Below are 19681 nucleotides of genomic sequence, written 5' to 3'. Positions count from 1 at the left end.
CCCGTAGTTTTGTCTTTTGAGAATGCTATAGAGTGATTGTATATAATAAAGTGCAGCAAATCTTATAACTGGATTATTTAAAATCCTTATATTGTTTGGTTATAGAAAAAAAAAAATTGATAAATTTGCTCAAGAGAAGATGCCTTGGAGACTTAAGAGCCATTGCATAGAGGGCAAAGGATGACTAAGTGTCCAGGCAGCATGTGAGAGCCAGAAAAGCTCAGCACAGTAAATGAGAATTTTTTAGTGTTTTGTGTTGCCAAAGATAGATAAGCAGCTTCCCTCAAGCAGAGTTGTTGTAAGATGAAGCTTTCTTCTTGTATGTCTCAAAATCTCCCTCATAACTGCTGTGGTCCCAACAGAGGGTGTAATTTCTGTTTCAGGATTTGTAATTTTAAGGTCTTTACACATGAACTGAACAAATTTGTCATAACTAAAAACCCTGCTGCAACTCAAAAACTGATTCAAATATTTTTTTTTCATTCTGCTCTTTTAAAAATGAAATATATTGACATTTCATGCTGTACCTTGTTGTCAAAGAGGAGCCAGTCTTCCATACACCCACCCTTTGGTGGTGGTGAGGTGGGAGCAACAGTGGGACGAACAGTATCGTTAAGCCTTTCACAGATGAATAACTCAACACTGCCACAGTTGATGTCATTCCATGTACCTGAAAGCAAATTAGAATTAAAACAAAGCAAAACAAAACAAAATGCAGCTGTGGCTGAGATAGAAAGTGTCCTTTCCTAAAGAAAATCTATTGTAAGAAGTAAAACTTGTCACAGCATTTGTATTTCTGTCCCAATAAGTAATTGTATGTCTGTTTCTTCTAAATATTCAGGTTTCCAGCAAAATTTAGAATATAAATAATTCATCTAGAAACAGTGATATTTCAATGTTGCAAAACCATAGCATTGACAAAGGGAGTTTTAGTTCAAATGTTTAAATCTCTGGTGTCTGTAAAGTCTCTGGAGTTGCTCTGTCTATATAAGGCACTCAGTCCTGATTACCTTCCTACCTGAGCTTCTCACAGTCTTAGAGTTTTCTGATGTCTTTTCTGCCTATTGGAGTTTGATTTAAGAGGATAACATTAACATAATCCCCATTTCACAGATCAGGAATGAATAAGAAAATGGCATACATTTCATTGACTGCAGACAGTTACAGGGAATTACCTACAGCAGAATTTTTCACACCTAATGTTTAATGGGCATTGATTTTAATTCAGAGAAGTTAAGGACATGACTCATCTTATCCGAAAGAAGATTTCCAACCAGGACATAATATTTACTCTCCAAAAGTGTCCATATCCTTCCATTCACCTCTAAGAGAGCCTAGGAAGATCACCTCAGCTATAGATTTTGAGACTAGAAATGTTTAAAAGTAGAAAAGATTTACTGATCCAAAAAAAAGAAAAAGTTCTTGAATAGCATAAACACAATTGCTTCCAGTTCTCTGTATTAATGGATATTAAAGAATATTTTATTTTAATTAAAATATTGTATAATGTTGCTTAATAATCCAAGTCATGGCCAAACCCTCAGTTTTTAGGAACAGCACAAATGAAAACAGACAGCTAATATCCTGGAGAGGTAGGCATGAAATGGACAGAAGTTAGAGGATAAATAATACTGACTCTGTCTGCCAGTTGTCTGATGCTTAGCTGATTTGTTCACTTAGAAATTTTCTTAAAAAATTGCAGGTGTAATTCAATGTGTTAGCTAAACAGAGTTAAATTTTTTAAAAATACATAAATAAAAGAAGAGACTACTGAAGTATCAGCCTGCTCAGTGTTATAACCCACCCAGCCCTCCCAGGCCCAAGGCACACCCTGCAGATTGAATGTTGTTACAGCACCCACCTGTATGGGTATACATGACCACACAGTTTTCATCATTATTTGCAAAATTGGGTTCATTTGGAGCCCAGGCAACATAGTTCACTGATGTTCCATCCATCCACCTGAAAGAAGTAATTTGAGGGAATTTTAATTTTAAGTTGAATTAGTTAATATTTCTTTGCAAAGGATATATTTGAGTTTTGTATTTTAAGTTTCATGTATCTTAGCTTACAAACACGTTGATCTCTGTTAAAAGGAAACCAAGACCTTTCACTTGGGATTAGTAAAAAATACTTTCATACCAGCTGCCTGACTCAGACCAGGTCTGGACAAATCATCTTTACTGGTGTCCCACCTTAACCTGGTCTCTGAACACTGACAATGTGCTGGAAATGCACCAGTCTAGCACTGGATTTCTCTGGAGCACAGAAACAGACACCTGAGCTCATTTCAGCAATTTCCTGGGTCAAAAGCAATAATATAAGATCTTGTAGGGCAAAAAAGAAACTTGGACCATATACTGGGAACCAGTTGGAACCATTTTGTTAAGCATAGAAAATCTTTAATGTTACACACCTATTTGCTATTTTTTCCAATTATGCATCAATCATTTCCTAGCTTGGTGATTCACACATTTATTTTCAAAAACTAGCCATGAAAAAAGTGGAAAGGCTTCAGTGTGCTGCAAGTCAAGTAATTAATCAGACAAGACTGACAATCTTTAGGCCCTAACACCTCCAGGACAATTCAATGTTCTTCCAATTTCAGACACTAAGTGCGTGCATGCATATTTTTGGAAGTAAATTACAGATTTGGAATTCATCAGGATGCTTAGATGCTTGCAAACCTCCTGAATCAAACTGGAAAAAAGCATGTAATAAACTAGGATAAAGAATATGAAGCAGAGTGACATCTTCATCCAGCAGGGAAGAGAATGAAACTAGTGAGGAAACAAGGGAGGACTGGGAAAATTATCTGAGCAATGAATGTGATGTAGAAAGCAGAATCTCCAGGAGTTGAGACTACAGAGCCTCTGTGGTTTGTGGTTTGTGCCCAACAAAGGCAACCTGAGACAACAGAAAAAATACTAAAATGAAGAATCTGAGACTCATCTGACCAAGCTTTGAACCCCAGAATAATGCTCTAGGAAAAGAGAGAAAAATGTCACAGGAGACACAGCTGCAACACATCCAAGGCTCCAGGGGTAGAAATAGTGAAAATATGGTGGGAGAAGTGCCTCACTGAGGAGCAGAGTCCCATTTTAAAACTCTGTGTGAGGACATAAACCTGTCTACAGGTAGTGTCAGTCATTGAATTTCATCACCTGGAGCCTACCATGTCAAATGTGGATACATTATGAGTCTGACAAAATTAATTTGTTTTCACCTACCGGAATGTTCTGTCAAGGCTCACACTTAAGCCAATGTAGAAGTTGTTTCCCCAGTCTTTATAGAAAATCTAAAACAAAAAAACCAAACAAATTTACTTTAGCTGTAATAAAATAGATAGCAATTAAAATTTTAAAAAAAGTTCAAAAAATGCTGTAGTTTCTGTTGCACAATTGGATAGTGTATAATGTAAAGGGAGTTGATGGAATTATGTGCCCAAACTACAAAATTCAAGATTTTTCCTCCAATTTTCAGTGTATAACTAAGGGCGGGGGGAGGGGAGAAATGCAGCAAATTATTTCAAAAAGAAATGGAGAAAAAAAAACAAAAACCTTTGCTAAGAAGGAAAGAATGACCTCTTAAGCAGGCTTATAACAATATTTTTGAGAGTTTTAGGAAAACATAATCAGAATTTGCTGAAAGGTTGCCAGTAAATTGTGGGGATTTGTACTTAGTCATGTGGAGGAAAGAATGTAATAAAATTTGATTTTAATAATAGAAAACTATTTCCAGAACAGTACATTATCACCAGGCCATTCTCTTCCTATAAAAAATATTCTAAATCAAACCTTTTGCTGCAAATATGAGAACAATTTTGACAAAGTCTTTTTTTTAATTCCATGAAAAGAATGAGTAAGAAAAAAAACACCATAATTAGTAATTGCAGCTTTCATCTTAACAAGCAAAGTCTTTGAAAGTTGCACCCTGAGAGCATTCCTGAAAGGAAGCTGAGAATTTGTCTATGCATAGTAAGTTATTAAAATAATTATTATAATAAAGTTTCTAAGTAGATAAGCCAAGGAAAAGATGAAAGGTGGAACTGAGGGGTTTTTTATGATGGGGACCACTTCTTAATATTTCACAAACCAGCTGAAAAAATGTGCCTCAGTTCAGAGCAAAATGGTGCATTTTTCAAGCAAACATGTTTCTTACATATTTCCACAGAAAATTTTTTTCAGTTTCACTCTCAATGACAACAAGGTCACCACCATTCTTCTTGCAAAAGCCTCTGGCTCTTTCCATAGACATTGCATCCTTGCTGAAGTAGTATTGCTTGTGATTGTAAATTATCCAGTCATCTTCACCAGCAAGGTGTTCGTAATCTGCAAATTAAAACATTCATTAGCCCGTAATAGAAATTAACTTCATTACATGCTAATTAATTTTTTTTCATTGGAAGCACAAGACTTACTGAATGTAGAATTAGGCTCTGGTTTCAGTGAGGTTCCTGCAACATAAATCAATATTTGAGTATGTTATGTTTCTCAGGTCTCTCTCAATTATATTTACACAGAAGTTAACATTTCAATTCCAAGTGACAATCTTAGGGGTTACTCATAAGAGTTGCTTATTTTTGTCACAGAATTTCTCAGAGTGTCTGAAAAAAAGGTTCCTACATTCATCAAACAGTATATTAGATTAAGGTCACAGAACATCAGTTGAGCTTATAGCAACAATGCCCAACTTTAGGCTGCTGTGTTTCTCTTCCCCAATGTACTGTATACAACTTTATAAACCTGGCTGTGTATTTCATGGATTAATTAATAGTTTTCAACTGCCTTTACTGAAAAAATGTACGTATAAACTGCTTTATTGTGATTGATGTCACAGCTGTCTCTAATACATGCAGAGTGTGATCTGACCTGGGAAGGATGTTCTTATCTACCTCTAAAAGTCATTAAAGGCAGAAAGTTTTCTTACCTTTTTTAATTTGGCAAGCAAAATCCAGCATGTGTTCACAAAATAAATCATTCCAGTTCATATTGAGATAGCCAGTAAAGACACCACATTTCTCATTCCCATCATAATTGTTTGGTTCTCCATGCGACCATTTCTCAAAATTTACCTGTATTGGAAACACAACTTTGTTACTATTTTCCTTTTAAAAGGAAACAATTGTCTTGTATAATTCTGTTCAAGAAGAATGTATTTCATTTGATTTCAGGGTCCAGCTTGTTCTTTAATGCCAAACCTTTTAAGGAGAAGTGCATGACACTTGAATAGAATAATAATTAATCTGTGTATTTATAACCATGTTAGTAAACCAGAAAGTTCTTGGCCCATTTGTTACCAGGAGAGTTGATGTTCTCCTGTCAAGTTCTAAAAAGAAATATATTCTCTGATTTCTGGGTTGTTTATCCTGCTCCCATCTTCCAACCCAATACAATCCATTGGTGCTGCCTTGGGCTGGCAGATCTTGATCTACTTATGACAATGAGGGCAGCAAAGTCAAGCTGGTGTAGATGTACAGAATTATTTCTTGCAGCATATGACAAATGGGAATATAGAGATCAGCACAATCAGACGTGATTAAATCAGGAGCTAGATTCCATCACCTTTCATTACTGTAAATGTTGTATTTTTATCTATAACTATGAACTATCAGAAGATTTAAGACTAATTCTTACAGAGGAATCATATCCTAAAGACTTAATGTCTCTTGCATTTTATATAGGAGTCAGGAGAGCTGTCTGCCAGGAGAAACACAAAAAAATACTCAAAAAGCTGAAATAAAGAATTATTTACTCACTGGTGAGCCATCACTCCATGTAAATCCAGCATCAGAGTCCAAGGCACTTAAACCCATCCAGTAAGAATAGTGAATATAACCTCTCTCTCTGAATAATTACAAATAGAGAGAATCAGACACAGCATGAAACACAGAAGGGGAATGTATAGCACTACAATATTGTCAGCACACTTGATACTTTGAGTATAATTTGAGACAATCATATAAAGAAATAATTCAGTTGTCATGTGGGGAAAAACAGTCTGGAACTGCACATGCCAGGAAGCAGTGAAACACACAACTTTATGGGAAGGATCACAAATGCCTTAAGTTCTTCTTATATTTAAATGATAGACTTTGCAGATACTTACAGTCTAGTTATCAGGTTTTGCTCTTCTTGATTGTGGATACATGCAAGATCTCCTCCAATGGCTCTGCAAAAATCTCTTGCTTCAAACCATGTTTTCATTTTTTCCCTTCCTCCCTGGAAAATCTATAGAAAGTGGGCAATTAAACACTGTGTTGGGTATTGCAGATATTTAGAAACACAAATATGGGCTTTTATCTTTCTTCTGATATTTTGGTCTCGTTCTATTACTGACTAATTAAGTGCTCAACCATTTGACCTGTGGTTGTCTATCAAATTTGATTATTGCTTTTCCTATCATCTCAGATTTCCTGTGGCTCCAAACTTCAGTTCCATTCACACAGCTTTTTCCAGCATTTCCCAGCTATACCACTTGGGGATGGCTGCAGACATGCTGCTATCTGTCAAGCAGGCAAGGTAAAATCCACCTTCCATGAACAAAATATATTCCTATTTAAATGGTAAACATTTGCATTCAGAAATTAAATACCTACTTTGAAGCAGAAGCTGCTCTGAGAAATAGACTGCCATCCCTCTGGGCAAAACAGGACAGGGGGTGTTGTTGGAGGAGGAGGAGGGGGGGTGATTCCCTCCACCAGGTGCTTGCAGAGAAAAGTGTTTGTTTCTTCACAGTTCAAAATATCCCATAATCCAGCTGAACTTCCTGTTGCCATGGCCACGCAGCCTGACTCCTCTCCTTCATAAAACATAAAGTTGTTAAACTTTATTGATGACTACTCTCAAAATATCTGCTGCTAATTTAAGTAACATGTTCCTGCTGTGTTTGGACACCAATGGCTCACAATAACTCATATGCATTCCTATTAAATAATTAAAAGATTTTTTAATGTAAGTTCCTCTTACATTATTCTAGGAGTTACTTAAAAATACCCATAAAACAACAAAAACCTACTGATACCAGTCCCAAGTGATCTTCTAGGAGGAGTTGCCACAATCCCTGATCTATCCCTTCAGCACAAATAGAAATTAGCATTATCCTTTCTGCTACTCTATGCCAGAAGAGTTTCTAAATCACCTTTTAGCTTTCAAACCTTCACTTGGTCATTCCCCAGAGCAGGAACTCCATGGCCCCATGGCACTCACCAGGCATTCCCACATTCCAGTGGGTGAAGGTGACAGGATCTCCACTGGCCCACCTGAATGTTCCATGTTCTTCCACATCCGAAAGACCAATCCAGAAGTATTTTTCCGGTTTGAATCCAATTATGGAGGTCAGAAAAGCTTGTTCATACCTGTGAAGAGTAAGCACCAAACTGTTGTATCACATTTTATCAGAATTTATCCATTTCTTCAAACAGTTCATGGTAACAAATCTGGTAAAGTTAAGGCAATTTGTCAATATGTATGAAATGAAGCAAGAGTATTTATCTAATTTCTATAGTTCTAATTATCATGCAAAATAATTTTTCCCTTACATTTTGCTAATGTAAATTATATCTAGAATTTAGGATGATTCTATTCACCTTTTACACTGTGCAATGAACACAAGACAAACAATACTTAAGTTAAGTGTATATATTTCTCATTCTGTATAAATAAGAGCTACAGTGTTTTACTGAGCTTTATGATAACATCTGGATCTTTAAATATTGTTACTGTGGCAAAGAAAAACCCCTACTTTTATTCCAAAATTTTTCCAGATATGGACGTTACAAAGAAAGAAAAAAAAGGCTGAAAAGCTTGAATCCAAGAGAAATAAATAGTTCCATGTTTATCTGTTTATTTTTAGTTCAAAAAGTTTTAAAACCATCTGTCAACATGGGGTTGTTGTGCAGGTGACCAGGTTTTAATTCCCAGAGGCAACAACAGTGTGTGTAGTAGCAATATCCTGAATGTTTGTATTGATGACATAAAATACCCTGATGTATTATGCAGTACTTCATCAGCTGTACCTGAAATTTTCATAGGAAAGAGTGGTGTCACACTAGATAGACATTATGAATAACTGCTAAGTAAGAAGAAATTTCTGTTTAACACTTCCATCCTGCTACACACATTAGAAGACAAGAATTATGTTTCCATACCTGTCTCTTACAGTAGCCAGGTAACCTTTGTTTTCTTCACAAACTTTCTTTGCTCCTGAAAATGTTGCTGGCAGCTGCACCAAGGAGTAGCAGTAAAAGCCATGCTTCATCCAGCCCTGTCAGGAGAAGCAGAGATGTGCAGAGAGGCTGTCAGGTTGCACAGCTTTGTGCACTTCAAAAGCCACACCCCAATCAAAACTGATCCCAAAGGCCACGAAAGAAACTAGGAGGATAATCAAACATAGCTTTTGTGACCATAACTCTGTGTCTCATCCTCTGATACGTGGTTATTCTTGGGGCTCTCATTGCATAAGTAGCTGCTGCAATCTGCAAAACAGTCAGCTCCAATATTCCTGATCCCTGGGATATTGATTCCCAGTTCCTGGCAGACTGACAGAACTGAGGAGGTGGGTAACCCTTGACATGTGTGTTACATTCTGAAAAGGTTGCTCTGCAGAGAGTGGCTTTTGTGGGTGCAGTGACCAGTTCTGCAGCAGGAGAGAACTGAGTGAAGTACACTTGGAATAAAAAATAAGAAGTAAATCTACATTTCAGTTAAATAAAGCAAAAGCTTTCCTATCACTCTACAAATATCAATACATATGAAATTAACAGTTTTCTAGGCTCCACCAAGAACAGTAGAAATAATTTATTTCTGTCATGGTTATTACCATGGGAGTGAAAGCAATACACAATCACCTTTTGCTGCTTTTGTTTTACACTTACTTTCTGGCAGCCTGGGTAAGTAACTTCAGCTTCCCCTGCTTCTTCAGCCAAGGGTTTCCTTTTACAGATGTAGCCAAATTTCATGTCACAAGCACTGTCAACCCAGGACCCATCCTAAGTATTTTAAGAAGAAATCACAAAGAGAAGTGAAAGCTAGAGACAATTCAGATCCACCAAGAATATCCACCCTCAGAAAGAACTCTTCTGTCTTGCTATGGCTGAGACTGTTTCAGCTCTCTTCTTTACCTTGTTTTTTCCCCAAAACTCCCAAATACATACAGTAATTTCCTCAGAGATGTAAGAATGTGGGTTGTATCTATTAAAGATCAGGGACTGATGAGTGTAGGAAAGAAAAATTTGGCTCCACTCTATTCTCACCAGCATAGCATCTATTATGACTATGGCAAGGAAATGCTGGATAAACCAAACACAAAAAATATGAAATAATGTCTTGTGTATGGCTTTTTCCACATTACACATTTTTTTTGTAATGAATAGAAAATAAAATAAAATCTGGCTTTGTGCCTCCAGAGTAACTCTAAAACCCATATATTTTAGTAGTTTTAGAGAAAAAAATGAGAAAGTGCATGCCCCAAGAATCTATTCTTCTATGATCAGTAATGTTCTGCGTGGATGATGAGTGATTTCAACCAATTTCAGATGAGAATTGTTTCAGTCATGAAGTGCACTGCTTCTGGTCCATCACAGAGCTTCCTAGCTCTGTATCCTTCCACACTAAGATATCCTAAATTAAATCAAGTCCATAAATGCTTTTAATATTTTTAAAACCAGCATCCTTTTTTTTTTTTTTTAAATTATGATTTTTTTTCATTTTAGGAGATAAAAGAACAAGAAATTATGAGACTGGGGAAGGGATTTTTACCTCTCCCTTCATAAGGATGCAGTCTGCCTTATTCCAAGTGTGGGTTGGCTCTCCATGGTGCCATTTGGTGTAAGTCACAGGTGTGCCATCACTCCACTCAAAGTACATTTGAACCCTGAAGTCATTGAGACCAATCCAGAGCTCATCATCTGGCTCTGAGAACACAAAATTAATTGTAGGTATGGATATATCTTAGAAAGGAATAATCTCACACCCACTTTTGAGTGAGTAACTTAAAAAAAAAAAAAAAAAAAAAAAAAGACCATGGTTACAATGATTAAATGAATAATAGCAACAGTATCATCCCAGATTTTAAAAAGTGGAAAAAAAAAAGTGATCTTTAGGAATACTCACTGTACCCAAGCTGTGACACTGTAAAACTGTACTCTTCAATATTATGAATGCTTGCCAGCTCTCCATCTTCTTTTCTACAGGAAGACTGGGCTTCTTTCCATATTTTTGGTGTTCTATAAATTCTGTAGCAATGACCTGCATAGGGCACCCATTCTCTGGGGCATTTGATATGTTTTGAATCACCTAAAGAATATGTCATAAATGAGATGTTTTATTCAGTGTTTTATTTGCATCAAAAAGAAAATCACCTGTGCTGATATAAATTTGAAATACTGAAGCACATATTGGAAGAGGAGAGAAGCCAAATTTTTTTCCATCCTATTTGTGCTTGGAGCTCCCAAAAAGCTATTTTACAGGACTAAGTAATTACTAAGTAATTTGGCATGCAAATGTACAGGGCACAACTCCACATTAAATCCCTCTCAGTGAGGCTCTGGGTACAGCCAAGTTCTACAGAAAAGTGCTTTTTTTCCTACTGAGGAGCTCTATCTTGGTGAATTTTGTACCTTTTTATATTTTTTTTCCTTGGAAACACAGGTGCTCAGGAGCAAGCTGGAACTCCTACACAGCCCAAACATATATCAGAGAGTCCAGATACAGCCATGTTATACCAGAAATGTTATACCAGAAATTCCAGCTGCAAAGAAACACCTCACACCTTGTTCAACACTTATTTCTTGGTATGACTTCAGTATGGCCAGCCCACCTTCCATTGTTTGGAAAGTTCCCATGCTCTGCACCTATGGAGCAAACTGAAGAGGGGAGGATGTGTACCCAGAATTGGTGTGTGGTCAACTGCTTTGTCTGATGCTCCCTGGACATGGTTTGGACCTGGACAAATTGCATTCCCCTGAGCAATATCCAGACATGGTTTGAAGGTTAGCAGGGTCAGAAACTTTTCTAAGTGAACTGCCTGATTCAGCCAGAAAGTACAGGATATTCATGTGTCATGCATCCCCTGAGCTATAGAATCTTGTATACTCACATATATTAGGGGAGGGAGGTACTGTGAAGTTAGTTGCATGGGAATTCCCAGTTAAGGAAATGCATGCCTGTAAGACCTAATCTGCCTCAAGTACGAAGGGAGCTCAACAGGGGAAAGGTTCCAGATGAATAGTCTGCTTTTTTCCTTTCAGAATAGAACAAAAAGGGTCACAGAGAACAGGGGAGCATGAACTCTGGCTCATCTTTTAGCAGGACATAGGTTTAGAGTATATAACAGAGAGGAGGATATTTATTGTATTTCATGATCTGGATAAGATGGCTAAACACCTAATCCTGCCCTCTTTGGTACCTTGGGCTCTTTTCCAAATGATGAACAACATTTAGACATCATCTTTAAAATGAGCCAGAAAATTAAAGTCTTCTCAGTATTTGACCCAGGTCAACAAGTGTAAGCCTTTTGTCTTGACAATATGTTGCCTTTTCATAAGTGACATCCTCACAATATTTCTCACTGACTGTAAAAACTTGGTTTTTGACCAGCATACCTGAGGGGATGGTGAAAGAATCCAGGGAGGAGTTTCTCTTTTGGCAGATATATCCCAGTTTCCGATCACACAGCTGGTTTTCCCATTTGCCATTCCTACCTTGGAAGGTCCCACATATTTTTCCAGGTTCCACAGAGGGATTTCCTTTAAAAAAGAGCAACAGAATTCTTCTGCTAACAGTGAAACGTTTCACCTCTTCATGGGATGGAATGTGCAAGACCTTTGCAGCAGCAAAGTCACTGGGGTATGATTCTTTAGAGTGATAAATCCCAAGGGGCGTGACAAGGGAGCATCACTGTGGTGAGGAGGGGAGAGGAGGAGAGAGCAGGGGAGGAAATTTCAGCCCAGATGTTGATCATCATTTAAGAAAAGTCCACTTACCTGGAGCCCAGTTGAGGTATCTGAAAGGTCTTCCCCCAGTCCACTTCCAGCCACTGTCAAGTGCATCATAGAGACCAATCCAGAGCTTTGCATTGATGCCCAGGTCACTGGTGAGCCCTAAATGGCCGAAACAAACAGGTTATTAAATGCCTCTGATTTTTTTAAGTTATTCAATAAAACTGGAAATAATATTTTAAAGCATGAGTGATATATTTTTTAGTATAAGTTAGATGATTTCCATCATTTTAATATGGATTTTTGTGAGGAAGGGACAACTCTTTCAAGAATGTCACTGAGACCTATTTTTATGAGATAAATATAAGTATCCATGTTCAAACTTTAGATATGACTTACATTTTATACAGTGCATTTTTTAAAATATATTTTAGGGTATTTTTACTTTACCTAATAAATACATTTCTTCACGAAGATCTGTGATACTTAATAATTCTGCATCCTGCTGCTGGCAGCTTTTTCTTGCTTGGTGCCATGTCAAAAGTGACTCTGAGTTTATCTGATAGCGTGTTTCTGTCACCGGATTTGTTTTCCAAAAGTTATTGTGGGTGGTGTCTATAACAAGATAATCATGTTTAATAACCCAGAAAATAAAATCTCTGCTGCAGACTAAAACTATATAACTGTGTGATTTGATACCTTTTGCCTCACATAAATGCATTTTGTCCATTCAGTATTAAAAATAATTCAATTACATAAGGAATTATTAATCCTTACAAATCTACTTTTTCTACATTGACCCTCTTCCCTTTATTTATGCAACTCATCTACTTTTCTCACATTACAGTCCACATTAATCCACTCACTGACATAATCTACCTCTACAAGTCCTTCTCTCTTCACCATATAGAAGTTTCCATCTCCACACCTATTTATTACCTCAGATCTCTCTCATGCTCTTCCAGACCACCCAATACAACAGAAATTACTATTCCACACAATCTCACGTGAAGTGGGCAAGAAGAGGCAGGGAATTTGTGTATGGAAGCCCTGGAGCACTGAAGGCAGGTGGAGGTCACTGCCTGTGTCCTGCACCCTTCCCTTCACTAAAGCCCTCCTGTTCTCCATCCTGTAACACACCTCAGTCTCCTGATCTATCTCACCTTCCTCACCCACTGCACCACCAGTCCCAGTCACCACCCTCAGGATACTCCCTGCAAGCACCAGTCTTGGGGACACTGTAGGACAGAGAGAGTGAGGAGCTGATGCCTCATTTCCTTGTTGCACAGCTCAGCAGTGAACCAGGCGAGCCAGAATTCACCTCACTGTCCAGTGCTACTTCCACATCCCAAGAACTATTAGACCATGATAGTGGATGACACTTTTGTTTAACAGCTTTCCTGAGATTTTTATAAATCAGTTACCTTTTCGTGGGCAGTATCCAAACAAGTGGTCTTTATCAAAATCTGAAGAAGTAGCACACCAGAGAGAGTCTGCATCATCCCTCCGAGGGATGCACTCAGCGTACCATTTCCCCTGGAGCCTAAAAGGGAACACGCAGGGTGCACCAAAGGCATTTCCTCCCAGTGTATAGATTTCTGTGGAGAAAAGCAGACAGCAATACTCAACAGTCAGCTGGCACCAGATGCTTACTACAGTGGCACTCATGACCAGATTTCCACGACACAGATGAGTCATGCAGGGCTCAACACACCAGTACTTTGCTTCCCAAAACCTCTAAAAAGCTATTGTGCCAATCAGGTATGACTGTGGCAAAATATTCAGAAGTGAGAACTCTTAAACATTTAATTGAGCCTCAAATTAATTTTTATTTAACTTTGCTATCCTGGACTACTGTGTCAGAGGTCCCTGTGACTCAGCTTCTCCCATGGCATACATACTTCTCTCCTTAGATACATTATCTTTTTTTTCCCTGCATGGTTGAGTAAACTTGGAAAGGAGGTAACACAATATTTTTATTAGTCTTCATGAGAGGAAGCTGTATCTTAAATTTGCAGGGGCTCTGCTAGGAAGTGACCCTTTCATCACTTTTCAGTCTAATTTGCTGCTGATTGTACAAAATTATAACAGACTGCATTCCTGTGCAACAGCTGTACTATGCAACAAAATTTTGTTCTATTGTTATTTAAATTCCCAACATACCAGTGTCACAACAGAAAGGAGATTGATTACTTCATCCTGAATATCCCCTCTACAAAGCCCAAGAACCATAAAATTGACGGAAAAGGAGATCTTACTCTCTAGGTGTCCTTTTCCAGGATGATAAAACATTACATCCTAAACCATTATGCATCATTTTTCCTCTTGTTCTTTTCTACCTTTTGTTTTTACTAGGCCTGGGAAACACTACATAAATAATGTTAATGGTGGATTACATCTATCTAAACTAGAAATTCATTTCTTAGAGATCATTAGTGGTCAAACCAAATAAAAGTAATAATAAAAACTAAACATAACACATTCATCTCTTCTACAAATTGATCAAACATATTTTAAAACAGATTTCATTTTGCTGTTGTTGTACAAACAGATTTCCCATTCTTCCTTATGCTTATTATGGATCTTTGTCATTTTATTCTATACCTTGAAAGAATTGCACTTTACAAGTTATGCAGAGATGCATACAGCTATATTTGCTGAAAAGCATACAGATATATTCACCTTTTATTTCTAAACCCTATTTATAATTAGTTCTCTGCTGATGTCACTCTAAGAAAATGGTTGCTGCCTGTCAAGCAGGCAGTGGAATGCTTTGAGTAGGGGCAGTCAAGTCACCAAGAAACAGAGAAGGAATTTCAGCACTCACCCTCATAGCGCTGAGAGCACACATTGTCTGCACTTCCATGGATTTTCCACCTGCTCCCTTTGCTGGATGCTTTGGACAGCCTGATTTTCTTCCCCTTCCCCTTGCCATAGTTGAGAAATAAATCCTTGCCATGGGTTGCAAGTGTCTCATTTCTGCATTCCCACCACTGGAGCTCACTTGTCCTGTTGCAGGGTTCCAAGGTGACGGGAGTCTCGTCGTCCTTGGCAAGGACTCCCAGGCACAGCTTGAGTGCCACGCTCAGCAGCTGTGTGGGAGAGACCCACCTGAACTTCTGGAACCCATCATGCTCATCACAAGTGGTGGTTATCACTGAGCTGGAGTTCTGAGCTTGGGCACAGAGCTTGCTATCTTCATTATAGATTGAAAATATTCCCCTACCTATAAAATAAAATTATAAGGAAAACATTTTAGGAGAGGTTTCTTATTAAATAAAATCAGTTAGTTGCTGTATGACACTCTGCTACCAAAAAAAAAAAAAAAAGCCAACACCAAAATAAAAACCAAAAACCAATCAACCAACCAACCAACTAAACCAAACCCAAACCAAACCAAACAAAAAAAAAATACTACATATAGTTCATAGAGAAAGAAATCAAGGGAGATTAATCATTGGTATGAAGGATATTCACGAAAATATTCTTAAAAGGAAAAAAACACAAAAGCTGAAAATACAGATCTTTCAAGAGAAAGTGCCCTTTTTCTTATCCCTCCTGAAACCACAGTGGTCTCCAAATACATGTCAAAAATGACCTTCATTGCATTACATTCCACCATTTCTCCAAAATTCCACCAAATCATATTTAAATGGGCTTTAATTTTGCAAGTAAAAGGACTTTTTTGCTTTAGGGCTATTAAAAATCGTTTATACACTTAAATAATTTTTATATTTCGCCCAGAACAGCATTGTGGTTTCCAGCTCACCAAGGAAGTGAAGTATGTGATGTATTTTTCATTTTTGGTTAATTATCTTGGAAATTTTTAGCAGCTGTGCAAAAAGTAATTTCTTCAAAGAGTTTTATTTGTAGGTTTCTCAGGAGGGAAGCCACAACTTGCAGCATCATCAGTTCTGAGCAGTTAAACTAAGCCAATATCCTAAGTGCTATAAATAACTACATTTGTAAATAGAAATGTGAGGCACTGCACTTCAGGGGCTTAAGATCAGCTTCAACAAAAAGCCTTCTTCAAATCTTCACTCTTTTTGCAGCCCAGCCTGCATCCCTTTGCTCCCTTCTAGGTGGCAGGCAACATCACCCAAGCAGTGCCATTGAGTTCTTCCCAAGGTCTCTTGCCAAGTCCAGAATACTCTGCTGGGCCTTCATAACCCTCCCATGCCAAAGCTGATAGGGGATGGTTGAACAGCCCTGGTGTTGTTGTTCTGAAAGGCTGTAGACCAGAACAAGCCAGATTATATTTTCCCTGTCAGAGCTCTCCATCTGCAGTGGTTCTTGGGAAGGTTAGCAGAGGATGGGTTAGAGCTGGCTTGGTCTCACCCAAAAGCAGGCACAGAAGAAATTGTCCTGTGGTGGATTAGATCACTGGTGCATTGGCTGGTCCCTGCTGCCATTCCAGCAATAGTACTGGACTCACAGAGCTCTCCAGCTGGGAACTTGCCGTGGAAAACACACAGCATCTTTTTTTTTTTCCCCTCTCAGCAACAGGAGGGTGTGAAATCTAATGCACAGGTGGGCTGCTAAGCTTCCTAAAGCTCTCAGCTTGGAAAGGAGTTTTCAATATGCACTGATCAGTATGCTATGGTCTATAAGAGCTGCCAAGAAACTCAAAGCACACACCAGCCAGTAGTTCAGTGCAGGCTGAGAGTTCACTGCTATGTACTGAGCTCTTCTGGCCTCTGATGGAGTAAACTGAAATCAGCTTTTCATTCAGCTTTCTCAAGAACCAGCACTGCCAAGGCTATGGCCACATCTGTTGGCATATTCCTTTCACTCATATACCATGTTGAAGCCTGGGTTAAGGAAAGAGAATGCCTATGCAGACAGCACCAAACTTCAAAGCTGAACAAAACATTTTCAAATTATATGCTGTGACTAAATTCACTGCCCACTAAGGGAGATAACTAGAACACATGTTAAAAAACTTGAAAACCTCCACACTAAGAAGAGGACAAAGACTTACCAGACATTTGAAGAGATGTACTAATGGAGAGAAGAAAAATCAGGGGCAAGTAGAGAGACATGGCAAATATTTCTCTCCTTTCTTCCCTTCACCTCGTTTTGATCCTAAAGAACAAATCAGTGCCTTGCAAGAAAACCCCACTGCACTGGAGTGGATTAACAAACCCTTTTTAAGACCCAACAGATACAAGGAAGTTCTGAGCTTCAAATAAGGAACTGTGTCATGTCACATGAGTAATTTTGAAATAATACATTAATGAGTAAACTTTGCTTTCTAAGCTAGTTTTTCTACTGTATAAAACTTTGCCATGGAAATAAAAGATCTAACAGGTAACATTTTAGTGTGGATTTTTTCTGACATTCTTTATAACTAAGAATCATTATTTTTACCAGAAGTTGAGATTACTGTCTCATTTACAGAAATAAACTAAAGAGATAAAAAAGAAGAGAAAGATTTATCTGCATCAATACATGATGAAAAAAGACAGAGTGCAGAACTAGAATTTTCTATGCCTGATATTCCACAGAAAAGGAAAAAAGGTGTAGACATTCAGGTATGTGTTCTTCAGGAAACACCTATTCTTTCTTTTGCTCCATTCTTGACAATATGAAGGAATAATTACCAAATGACAGCAACATCTGAAAAATTTGGGAAAGAGAACACAATTCTAGGAAGAAGATAACCTGTAACTGGAAAATACTGGATTTTCAATTAGTGCTAATGAGGAAAACTAAACTGATGAGGAATACTGCCTCATTTTTCATCCCACTAGTCTGTGAAAGTTTGCACCCCATAAAGTGTACACCCTTGGGCATTCTGCCAAAATTCTGACATTTACTTTGATAAAACTTTCTCCATGGTAATTTAAAGATCTCAAAAAACTTAGAGCACAGGGAGGAGAAAAGGGATTCTGGAGGAAGTTTTACATCAGATTTTGCTCATGGACTTTTAAAAATTCCATTCCCATACCTCCAGGACAGGCTGGTGTGGGATACCTTCACCAATATTGCATCTGCAGCAAAATTGCTGCTGCTGTGGGTAGTGAAAGCCCTGGATAGCCACATGAAGATGTGGGATTTTGCTTCTATTACTCTGACTCAGATTTAGATGAATGACCCACTGGGTCTGAAAATGTATGCAGGGAATTAGAGTAGAACAAAGCCATAACAGTGAGGGAGAACAGTGGGACATCAAGGCAAGCAGACACAGCTAGAGCAAAGCCATGCAAAGAAGGAAGTCTGAAAAGGATGCTGAGATCTGAGGAGAGTGGAAGAAATGAGGACAAAGCAGAAGAATCCATTTAGTCAGTAAATTATGATCCATATGAAAGGATGGCTGCACTGGGTCTGGAGTTAAGCAATCTGGTACTCCTAACACCAGAGTGCTCAAACATGCAACCTCCATTTTCCAGCTTTCCTTACTTCCTTGTTCAGGAGCAAGACAAATGTGTCTTGTGGTTGTGCTGTATAAAACATCTCCAAATATCCAAGTCTACCAGGGGGCAACAAGGACAATTACAAGAGAGAAAAAGGAATTGGTTCTGTTCTGAACAAAGAACAGTGGTTGGTGAGGGACTGGTGTTGATAATCTCTTGAAAAAGGCTGGAAAAGAGTAAAACATACTAAAGCCAGCTTTACCTCAGTGTTTGTGTGTTTGCCTGAGCAGATTGCATCACAGCCCACAAAGCAGAAAAGAAAACCAGAGGACTGTGAAGATGTGCTCCAGGATCTGCCATTTGGCAGGGCACAGCCTGACACTTTAAAAGTGGCGAGGAACAAAAGCTGCTGGGGTTTGTGTTGAGTCAGCATTGTTCCTTTGGCAATCTCTGCTCCCAGGCAGGAAGTTACACTCACAGTGTGCAGATTCACCACCTTTCTTCTGAAGTCCAAACTTCTTCAGAGAAAAGGGGAAACGAGAATTAAACACTAGGATGTCAGGAAACACAGCAATGTGAAGACACAAAACCTCACACAGTATTGAACACTGCCATCAAGTCTTTCCTCAGGTGCCCACAGAAATGGATAGGTGAGGCCATCTGGGTTCAACTGGATGCTTCCCTACATTCATTACCAAAAAAACACTTATATTAAAATATGACAGTGATTTTGTGATCATTTAACCTGCTATAACTTGATATAAGATTTCAATCCAGAATCCCCACATATAGGACAATCACAGTTTCCAAGCTATAAACATTTATTTCTTTCAAGAAAACATACTTTAGCATACTCTAGACCTCAGTAGGAACATTCTAGTAAAAAAAAAAAAAACCTTTCTATTTTTTTATTTTCATGCTACATAATGAATGATTGTTTTTTATTTCATTTTTCTAAACCACCTGATCAAATATAAGAAATCTTGGCAGCATCAGAGGATTATAGATATAAACTATTAGGGATCAGTTAAAACATTTATTTGCTTTTCTGTTCATATTCCCTTGTTCATACAATTCATCATCTTGTTCTTCAAGGAATTATATTCCTTGTGTTTACAGCAAATATATTTAATAAAAACAAGAACCCAATTCCTCTGTGAATATATATAATTATATATGCAAAATACAGCCTGAGACCTCCCATAAGTAGCATTATCTACTTGAGAGACAAAGAAAAAGATCACAAGAGCAACAGTTTGATTCTAAGGCACCTGACCCCAGTATGAATAGCAGTCAGTAGTAGAAAATGGTTGAAAGATTTGGTGAAGGATCAGAATACATAAAATATAAAATTAGAGTGTGTCCATACAAACACGAATCATTTCCA

At 38.0% G+C, this 19681-nt stretch overlaps 1 protein-coding gene across 1 annotated transcript in view; it reads right to left on the bottom strand.

The window, feature by feature from the left end:
* Positions 1–17104, bottom strand: part of LOC130250439 (macrophage mannose receptor 1-like) — a 29369-nt gene extending 12265 nt beyond the window's left edge. Inside the window, exons 1-20 of the mRNA XM_056486163.1 lie at positions 16920–17104; positions 14766–15164; positions 13363–13536; positions 12389–12553; positions 11984–12100; positions 11603–11746; positions 10113–10295; positions 9759–9913; positions 8876–8989; positions 8150–8265; positions 7209–7357; positions 6599–6801; positions 6109–6230; positions 5759–5846; positions 4930–5074; positions 4421–4456; positions 4162–4331; positions 3231–3298; positions 1862–1962; positions 528–670 (exon numbers count right to left, since the gene is read on the bottom strand). Of these exons, the coding sequence (XP_056342138.1) occupies positions 528–670; positions 1862–1962; positions 3231–3298; positions 4162–4331; positions 4421–4456; positions 4930–5074; positions 5759–5846; positions 6109–6230; positions 6599–6801; positions 7209–7357; positions 8150–8265; positions 8876–8989; positions 9759–9913; positions 10113–10295; positions 11603–11746; positions 11984–12100; positions 12389–12553; positions 13363–13536; positions 14766–15164; positions 16920–16980 (2853 nt within the window). The 5' untranslated portion in view covers positions 16981–17104. The remainder of the gene's footprint in view (positions 1–527; positions 671–1861; positions 1963–3230; positions 3299–4161; positions 4332–4420; positions 4457–4929; positions 5075–5758; positions 5847–6108; positions 6231–6598; positions 6802–7208; positions 7358–8149; positions 8266–8875; positions 8990–9758; positions 9914–10112; positions 10296–11602; positions 11747–11983; positions 12101–12388; positions 12554–13362; positions 13537–14765; positions 15165–16919) is intronic.
* Positions 17105–19681: the final 2577 nt, after the last annotated feature.

This window comes from Oenanthe melanoleuca, chromosome 2 (genome assembly GCF_029582105.1).
Source record: "Oenanthe melanoleuca isolate GR-GAL-2019-014 chromosome 2, OMel1.0, whole genome shotgun sequence".
NCBI classification, from domain to species: Eukaryota; Metazoa; Chordata; class Aves; order Passeriformes; family Muscicapidae; genus Oenanthe; species Oenanthe melanoleuca.
This window is presented reverse-complemented; position numbering and strand designations above follow the sequence as displayed.